The sequence below is a fragment of the Mustela putorius genome, unplaced genomic scaffold, assembly GCF_011764305.1.
Source record: "Mustela putorius furo isolate JIRA1106 unplaced genomic scaffold, ASM1176430v1.1 tig00003858_pilon_pilon_pilon, whole genome shotgun sequence".
Taxonomy (NCBI): Eukaryota; Metazoa; Chordata; class Mammalia; order Carnivora; family Mustelidae; genus Mustela; species Mustela putorius.
In genome coordinates, this window is record NW_025422010.1 from 220,967 (window position 1) to 231,268 (window position 10,302).

The 10,302-nt window shown below is 40.9% G+C and overlaps 1 gene segment (V, D, J or C); it reads left to right on the forward strand.

Moving 5' to 3' along the window:
• The first annotated feature begins 3,132 nt into the window (after positions 1-3,132).
• On the forward strand, positions 3,133-3,663 carry LOC101680285. The segment is given in 2 exon segments: positions 3,133-3,242; positions 3,344-3,663. Coding segments are annotated over 2 exon segments (366 nt in total).
• The last annotated feature ends 6,639 nt before the right edge of the window (positions 3,664-10,302 follow it).

Genomic DNA, 10,302 nt, shown 5'->3' on the forward strand with positions numbered 1-10,302 from the left:
GACTTTAAGCTTTGAGCTTGGTTCAAGTTCATTACATCCCAATGATTAAACCAGGAACATGACAGATGGGAAGTCATATATCACATAATCCTGAAATATCTCATAAACAGTGTTTCAATTAGCTGTCTAACTGAAGGCATTGATGCTCTGGAAAAATGGATGGCTCAACCCAAAAGCCACATGGCTGACCTGCTCATTCTACTGCCCTTACTGTTGACATCAGAAAGGTCCAACTCCAAAGGTAACAAAGCCCTTCCAGAAGGGTTGTTGACTGTGGCATGGGCTGGAGAGCATGATGTCTGATGCCAGCAGGGAGCGCTGGTGGCCTGCTCTTGAGAGCTCAGGGTCTGGGTCACGCACACCAGTAAAATCTATCACTGGCCCTTGCATGTTTGGGCAAACATCATCCTCACTGTGGGTGACTTTCCTGCACTTCAGTCTCCAAGAGCCACATGAGCCCTCAACTCTGAATCGACATGCCTCATACCTCATCCTCTAGAGTATCTTGGGATAAACTGTCCAGAGCTGGTTTCCATGGAAAGATAGATGAACAGGACACTCTTGCAACAAAAATGCATTTTCTTCAAAAACTTGAGCTTCAGTGTTCCCTATGCAAAGGATGGGACACACCAGGATAGGTATGATCTCCATGCCAACAATCAGCCTCAGCAAGGAGAGATCAGAAACTTCACAATGAGCTGGATTATTTACTTCTTCACTGATTGAACACAGAGTTTCCTTTAGGGGAAAGTGAAAGGGTAGAGAGGTGAGTCAGGTGGGACTGGTTCTGTCATCAACAATGTTTAAGTCTTTGCTTAAACAATGTTTTAAAATGTGTATTAAAATAAAAGGCATGTAGTCTAAATTCATTTTCTCATTCAACTAATCAATGGAGGGAGCATAAACCAACAGAAGAGTATCAGATGTGGAAACTGCAGGAAGATCTCATTTATGAACATAAGTAATAGTTGAAAAAATAGCTCAAAATATCAGGTACTAGAATCCATGTTTTCTCAAGGAAAAAAGAATAACCTTGACCACCAAAGAGGATTAGGGCTGAGACTAGTTGTGTGCAGTCTCTTGGTGATGGAATATGGAATGCGGGGGTCCAGATGTAAAGAGGCACTAAGCCGTACATCAAATGTCCCAACCAGGATAGAGCTCCTGAACTCTGAGTGCTGGCTCCCTGATGCTCTGTGGAAGAAAACAGTGTTGTTACAGGAAACATCACAGGGGATACAGTGATATCTGGAGCACGTGGCCTGCATCAGTGTGTCTTCTCATAGAAACACTTATCCCAAATATAAGCCCCACCCAGAGGAAGAAGCTCCTCCCTGACTCTTATAGGACCACTCAGGGCCCACAGGGGGCGCTCTTCTAACACCTTACCGTGTGTGAGGGGCTTCTGGGATCCTGGGAGTTTCTCTCATTTCCAGCCCATCAAGCACACCATTATCTCTGACTACAGATCCCCACAAAGTTCTAACCCATGAGAAAGTGAAGAGGACCCTGGTGTCTGGGGAATTATCAGGAATATGTGTCCAGTGACCACCCTCAGGGACATTTGCCACTAATTATGACTTCCAAATGTGCTCATGATGAAATATGCAGTGAATGCTGATCTGCAATCATTTCAGTTGTTATTTCATACTGATCTTTCTCATTTATGCCAAAATTTTATAGTGAAATGGAAACACATCATTTGTGGTTTTAGCTTTCCAATTCTTTTATTTTTTTTTTCTTGAGTGTTAATATTGCCCTTCACCTCAAAATTTGATAGATATGTAATTACCCAGTGATCTCTAAAGTGCCAGGGATTCATTAGTTTAATGGGAAAATAATTTATTATGAGTATTTTTCTGATATGAGTTGGGGCTCTCAAACACAGATGAAGAGAAAATAAAAATAATCATGCAGGGGGAAGTTGGAAGGGGAGGTGAACCATGAGAGACTGTGGACTCTGTAAAACAATCTGAGGGGTTTGAAATGGTAAGGAGTGGGAGGTTGGGGGAACCAAGTGGCGGGTATTAGAGAGGGCACAGATTGCATGGAGCACTGGGTGTGGTGCAAAATCAATGAATACTGTTATGCTGAAAATAAATTAATTAATTAAAAAATAAATGTATATATCTTCAGAAAAAAATAATCATGCAGGATTTGTAAAGCTGACAATTTATTGTGATTCTAAGATGAATGCTAATCATTTTTATATCTCACACTGGGATCAGCCCTAATCATTTTTATATCTCATACTGAACATCAGCCCTAAGCCTCATATTTCCCTATTTCTGGAGACCCTGTATCCTCCTTTCCCTCCAGTCCTCCTTCCTCCCAGTACTTCCCCAGCCTTCTTGGTCTGTCTGATCCTCAACAAAGTACAAGGGGAAATGCAGGTCAAAATACTCCATGATAGTCACACAAACTGGTCCACACAGTGTTACATTCATTTCTGATCAAGAGTCATATGTCAATATTCTGTTATATCTTATGTGGCAGATTATCTTATACTTTTTTGGTGACTCTCTGCCTTTCCCCCAAAATATTTCAGGTACATTGAAGCCACTTCATATAACTGATGACTTCTTAGAACAAAGAAGGATGTTTTCCCCAGCCTGTCAATACTGTTCAGTGTGATATTACCATCCCTGGTCAGCTCCTCTCAGCTACTGGAAACAGAGTCCATGATTAACTAAGATGAGACCACTGTCCCTATATCCTTCAGACATGGGCTCTGGGATTCCCTGTGACTGCTAAGATCCTCCAGGGAGACAAAAAGAAATGTCCCGTGGGAGGAAAGAAAATGTTTCAGGGATGGGCTAGATTGGAAGTGAACTAGAAGGGTACAAAGGTGGAATACAAACACACCTATCTCCTCACTCAGCTCTCAGGCTTCACAGAGAGGAGCCTTTTCATGGAGGCCACCAGGGTAGTTAAGGAGTTGACTTGGTGAAAGATGTCCTCCTCACACTTAGTGTCCCAGGTCACCCTGCAGTTATTAGTGTGCCTGAGGTATCATCATTGCTTCTTTCAAAATCTCCCAGGAGACATGTGGGTGACCTTCGGGCAGGAAGAGAGAGGAAGCTGATTTGCATGAAGCACCTTCTCCTCCTAATGGGTCTGGAGACATGAAAAGGCCTGGGGACACCCCACTCAAGCCCAAGAGCCTGTGGAGGCCACATACTCTCAGGTCCCCACCATGGCCTGGAAGGTGCTTCTTCTTGGGCTCCTTGCTTATGGCTTAGGTCAGGGAAAGGGACTCTACATCATGGGGGTGCATATAAAAGCAGGGTCTCAAGTGCCTCTTGTCTTCCATAACACGACCTCTCTCTACTCTTTGTTTTAGGAGCAGATTCTCAGACGGTGGTGATCCAGGAGCCATCACTGTGGGTATCTCCAGGAGGGACAGTCACACTCACTTGTGGACTCAGCTCTGGCTCAGTCTCTTCCAATAACTACCCTTACTGGTACCAGCAGACCCCAGGCAAGACTCCCCGCTTGCTTATATATGACACAAACAACCGCCTCCCTGGGGTCCCTGGTCGCTTCTCTGGATCAATCTCTGGGAACAAAGCCGCCCTCACCATCACAGGGGCCCAACTTGAGGATGAAGCCGACTATCACTGTTTGCTGTATATGGGTAGTGGTTCTTACACAGTGTTTTAAATCTATGGGGAAGTGCAACCAGAACCTCTCATGTGCACAGAATATCTCAGCCTTAGAGGCAGGAGAGAAAGTGTGTGTGTGTGGGGGGGTGTCAACATCACCATGGGAAGGGAGGCTCCCTGGCCCTCTTGACATGTCCAGGGGTTCATCATCACGTGTACCTCATCCTGACTTTCCCAGCGTGTGTTCATCTCTCCATTGTGAGCCTCTGAGACTGTGCCTTCCTTCCTTTTTTGCCTAAAGTGTGAGGAATGGGGACTCAGTTCCATTATTTATCAACCAATACTGCTATAAATAAGGACTATTTTTCAAAGAACATTGTTAGATGTAACTTTATTCATTACTTTGATGATAAGAATGAAATTAATATTTTCTTAGTTTGTAGCTTGATAAAAACACAATCCTCCATCTTAGACCTTCAAACTCTGAAATCTGTGTTGGGTGTCAGAGATCTACACTTAACAAGTCCTCCAGATTAGTGTGGAACTTAATGTTTGAGAAACACTTGTTCTTTTATTATTATAGAATTATTTCTGGAAATATCTCTTCAAAATCCAGGGAGAATAACATCCTATGACTGAATCATTCCCCAGATTGCACTAAAGATACAAGAACAGTGAGAAACAGGTTCAAATTATCAGTTCACTAAAGGTTACAATAGCCTGCTGTGGCATTGTGCCACAGCACAATGAACTGTGAGATACAGAACTGAAGGAAAGTATGTGTCCAGTAGATATAGATTTGTTATTCAACCTGGAGACTGTATGATCTCAGCATGATTCTTTCTGACTTGCATTGGCTCCTTAGGATATGTCTAGAGACACAGGACCACATACCATTGTATAATATTTAGTGTCCCTGCCCTTTAAATAAGGTAGTACAATACTTGATATTATACTTGTGTGCTTTCTACTATTTCTCTTTCAAAATGCATTATATTTATTAAATATTATTATATTGACTGAATTCTGAAAATTAAAATATCAGTTGACTTTACATCCACTGGAATATTAAGGGTTTTTTTGATTTTTTTTAATTTTTTATGTTTTATAAACATATACTTTTATCCCCAGGGGTACAGGTCTGTGAATCACCAGGTTTACACACTTCACAGCACTCACCAAAGCACATACCCTCCCCAAAGTCCATAACCCCACCCCACTTCTCCCAAAACCCCTCCCCCAGCAACCCTCAGTTTCTTTTGTGAGATTAAGAGTCACTTATGGTTTGTCTCCCTCCCAATCCCATCTTCTTTCATTTATTCTTCTCCTACCCACTTAAGCCCCCATGTTGCATCACCACTTCCTCATATCAGGGAGATCATATGATAGTTGTCTTTCTCCACTTGACTTATTTCGCTAAGCATGATACACTCTAGTTCCATCCATGTTGTCGCAAATGGCAAGATTTCATGTCTTTGATGGCTGCATTGTATTCCCTTGTGTATATATACCACATCTCTTTATAAATTCATCTGTTGATGGACATCTAGGTTCTTTCCAAAGTTGGCTATTGTGGACATTGCTGCTATAAACATTCAGGTGCACGTGCACCTTTGGATCACTACGTTTGTATCTTTAGGGTAAATACCCAGTGGTGCAATTGCTGGGTCATAGGGCAGTTCTATTTTCAACATTTTGAGGAAACTCCATACTGTTTTCCAGAGTGGTTGCACCAGCTTTCATTCCCACCAACAGTGTAGGAGGGTTCCCCTTTCTCCACATCCTTGCCAACATCTGTCATTTCCTGACTTGTTGATTTTAGCCATTCTGACTGGTGTGAGGTGATATCTCATTGTGGTTTTGATTTGTATTTCCCTGATGCCGACTGATATGGAGCACTTTTTCATGTGTCTGTTGGCCATCTGAATGTCTTTTTTGCAGAAATGTCTGTTCATGTCCTCTGCCCATTTCTTGATTGGATTATTTGTTCTTTGGGTGTTGAGTTTGCTAAGTTCTTTATAGATTTGGACACTAGTCCTTTATCTGATATGTCGTTTGCAAATATCTTCTCCATTCCGTCAATTGTATTTGATTTTGTTAACTGTTTACTTTGCTGTGCAAAAGCTTTTGATCTTGATGAAATCCCAATAGTTCATTTTTGCCCTTGCTTCCCTTGCCTTTGGCGATGTTCCTAGGAATATGTTGCTCTGTCTGAGGTCGAAGAGGTTGCAGCCTGTGTTCTCCTCAAGGATTTTGATGGATTCCTTCCTGACATTGAGGTCCTTCATCCATTTTGAGTCTATTTTTGTGTGTGGTGTAAGGAAATGGTCCAATTTCATTTTTCTACACGTGGCTGTCCAAATTTCCTAACACCATTTATTGAAGAGGCTGTCTTTTTTCCATTAGACAACTTTCCTGCTTTGTCGAAGATTAGTTGACCATAGAGTTGAGGGTCTATTTCTGGGCTCTCTATTCTGTTCCATTGATCTATGTGTCTGTTTTTGTGCCAGTACCATGCCCTCTTGATGATGACAGCTTTGTAATAGAGCTTGAAGTCCGGAATTGTGATGCCACCAATGTTGGCTTTCTTTTTCAATATCCCTTTGGCTATTAGAGGTCTTTTCTGGTTCCATACAAATTTTAAAATTATTTGTTCCATTTCTTTAAAAAAGATGGATGGTACTTTGATAGGAATTGCATTAAATATGTAGATTGCTTTAGGTAGCATAGACATTTTCACAATATTTATTCTTCCAATCCAGGAGCATGGAACATTTTTCCATTTCTTTGTGTCTTCCTTAATTTCTTTCATGAGTACTTTATAGTTTTCTGAGTATAGATTCTGTGTCTCTTTGGTTAGGTTTATTCCTAGGTATCTTATGGTTTTGGGTGCAATTGTAAATGGGATTGACTCCTTAATTTCTCTTTCTTCTGTCTTGCTGTTGGTGTAGAGAAATGCAGTCTGTCATTTAAGGCCTTTATTTCCTTGCTGATCTTTTGCTTGGATGATCTGTCCATTTCAGTGAGGGGAGTGTTAAAGTCCCCTACTATTATTGTATTATTGTTGATGTGTTTCTTTGATTTTGTTATTAATTGGTTTATATAGTTGGCTGCTCCCATGTTAGGGGCATAGATATTTAAAATTGTTAGATCTTCTTGTTGGACAGACCCTTTGAGTATAATATAGTGTTCTTCCTCATCTCTTATTATAGTCTTTGGCTTAAAATCTAATTGATCTGATATAAGGATTGCCACTCCTGCTTTCTTCTGATGTCCATTAGCATGGTAAATTCTTTTCCACCCCCTCACTTTAAATCTGGAGGTGTCTTCGGGCTTAAAATGAGTTTCTTGGAGGCAACATATAGATGGGTTTTGTTTTTCTATCCATTATGATACCCTGTGTCTTTTGATTGGGGCATTTAGCCCATTCACATTCACGCTAACTATTGAGAGATATGAATTTAGTCCCATTGTATTGCCTGTAAGGTGACTGTTACTGTATATGGTCTCTGTTCCTTTCTGATCTACCACTTGTAGGCTCTCTCTTTGTTTAGAGGACCCCTTTCAATATTTCCTGTAGAGTTGGTTTGGTGTTTGCAAATTCTTTCAGTTGTTGTTTGTCCTGGAAGCTTTTAATCTCTCCTTCTATTTTCAATGATAGCCTGGCTGGATATAGTATTCTGGGCTGCATGTTTTTCTCATTTAGTGCTCTGAAAATATCATGCCAGCTCTTTCTGGCCTGCCAGGTCTCTGTGGACAAGTCAGCTGCCAATCTAATATTTTTACCATTGTATGTTACAGACTTCTTTTCCCGGGCTGCTTTCAGGATTTTCTCTTTGTCACTGAGACTTGTAAATTTTACTATTAGGTGACGGGGTGTGGGCCTATTCTTATTGATTTTGAGGGGCGTTCTCTGAACCTCCTGAATTTTGATGCTCGTTCCCTTTGCCATATTGGGGAAATTCTCCCCAATAATTCTCTCCAGTATACCTTCTGCTCCCCTCTCACTTTTTTCTTCTTCTGGAATCCCAATTATTCTAATTTTGTTTCGTCTTATGGTGTCACTGATCTCTCCAATTCTCCCCTCATGCTCCAGTAGCTGTTTGTCCCTCTTTTGTTCAGCTTTATTCTCTGTCATTTGGTCCTCTATATTGCTAATTCTTTTTTCTGCCTCATTTATCCTAGCAGTGAGAGCCTCCATTTTTTATACCACCTCATTAATAGCTTTTTTTATTTCAACTTGGTTAGATTTTAGTTCTTTTATTTCTCCAGAAGGGGCTTTTATATCTCTCGAGAGGGTTTCTCTCATATCTTCCATGCCTTTTTTGAGCCCGGTTAGAACCTTGAGAATTGTCATTCTGAACTCTAGATCTGACATATTACCAATGTCTGTATTGATTAGGTCCCTAGCCTTTGGTACTGCCTCTTGTTCTTTCTTTTTGTGGTGAATTTTTCCGCCTTGTCATTTTGTCCAGATAAGAGTATATGATGGAGCAAGTAAAATACTAAAAGGGTGGCAAAAAACCCAGGAAAATATGCTTTAACCAAATCAGAAGAGATCCCAAATCGTGAGGGAGGAGTAAGGCGATAAAATAAAAGGTTCAAAAAGAAAGAAAGAAAAAGAAAAGGAAAGAATTAAAAAAAGAAAATGAATAAAGAAATGTATAAAAAAGAAAATATATATATATTAGATAAACTAGTTAAAAAACGTTAAAAAAGAAAAGAGTAAAAGTTTAAAAAAATTAGCAGAAGAAGAGAAAAAAAATGAAAAAGAAAAAAATTAAATTAACTGCGAGACTCAAAAATCACAGGGAGAAAGCCATGAGTTCCGTGCTTTGCTTTCTCTTCCTCTGGAATTCTGCTGCTCTCCTTGGTATTGAAACCGCACTCCTTGGTAGGTGAACTTGCTCTTGGCTGGATTTCTTGTTGATCTTCTGGGGCAGGGGCCTGTTGTAGTGATTCTCAAGTGTCTTTGCCCCAGGAGGAATTGCACCGCCCTTACCAGGGGCCTCTGAGTAATCCGCTAGGGTTTGTTTTCAGGAGCTTTTGTTCCCTGAGCGCTTTCCATAGAGTTCTGGAGGACGGGAATCCAAATGGCAGCCTCCTGGTCTCTGGCCCAGAGGAGCCGAGAGCCCGGGGCCCCACTCCTCAGTGTGCCCTCAGAGAACAGCGCTCAGTAACTCCCATCTGCCTGACCTCTGGCCGCGCTCCGAGCTCACCGAGTCTGTGGCCGGTTCAAGGTAACACTGAGCTGTGAGCTTACTGTCGGCTCTGTCTCTAGCAGGCTTTCCCGTTCCAATACCCGCAAGCTCTGTGACACTCAGACACCCCTGATCCTTCTGTGACCCTGCGGAACCTGAGGCCACGCTGACCCTGCGTGGCCTTCGCCCTGGTTTAGCCTCTGGAGCGATGTCCCTCAGTGGAACAGACTTTTAAAAGTCCTGATTTTGTGCTCCGTTGCTCCGCCACTTTCTGGGAGCATCCCCCTGGGTCTATCTTCCTGTCGCTTTGGATTCACTTCTCCGCCAGTCCTACCTTTCAGAAAGTGGTTATTTTTCTGTTTCTAGAATTGCTGTTCTTCTCTTTGATCTGCTGATGGGTTTGCAGGTGTTTGCAATCTTTAGTTAGGCTATCTAGCTGATCTTCTGCTAGCTGAAGTAGCCTGAGCCTGCTACTTCTCTGCCATCTTGACTCCTCCCGGGATATTAAGTTTAAAGTAAAATTACCACCAAATAAAACACAGTACCAGGCACAATGCATGAACCATAGAATTTGTTCAATAAATGAAGAATCATTGGTTAACTCATGTTTTCCAGCACTCATATTGAAATTGTTCATCACTCTAGTTGACAGTCCTCCCTCAAAGACAACTTCAGGTCCAGAGACCTACACTAGAGAATGTAATCAAGTATTTAGGGGCAAAATAATAATACTACAGAGAAGCAAGGAGGAAGGACAAAACTTGAGTATAGGTCATAAAGTTAGTTTTCCATGGATTTAATAACCACACAAAATTTTCACAGTAAAGGAAATTAAAAATCCATATGCTGCAAAACAAAGAAACCAAAATATAACAAAATATTTACAAATTTAACAAAACAGTGTGCTAAAGGTGGTCATTTTACACATTTAAGGTTTGTGTATCATTGGAAAGCCAATCAATGTAATTCATTCTATAAGAGAATAAATTTTAAAAGTTGGGGGAAATTGGAAGGGGGGTGAACCATGAGAGACTATGGACTCTGAAAAACAATCTGAGGGTTTTGAAGGGGCGGGTGGTGGGAGGTCGTGGTACCAGGTGGTGGGTATTATAGAGGGCATGGATTGCACGGAGCACTGGGTGTGGTACAAAAACAATGAATACTGTTATGCTGAAAATAAATTTAAAAAATATGACTATCTCAATAAATGTGCCAATATTTTCTTGAAAACATCCATCTAAATGTACACAGATTGAGAAGGGAAAAATAAACTATATTATTTTAGGTGACATGACCATTTATGTAGAAAATACTAAATCATTGACATAAAAAGAAAACTGTTGAAACTAAAGAGCAATTATAGCAGTTTCAGGATGCATGTTTAATATAGAAAAGTCCAGTGCTTACCTAATAACTTACATTGAACAAGTGAAATGTGAAATGAACACAATTTACATTAGCACCCAAAAAAGTGTAAATGCTTAGGTATAAATTGA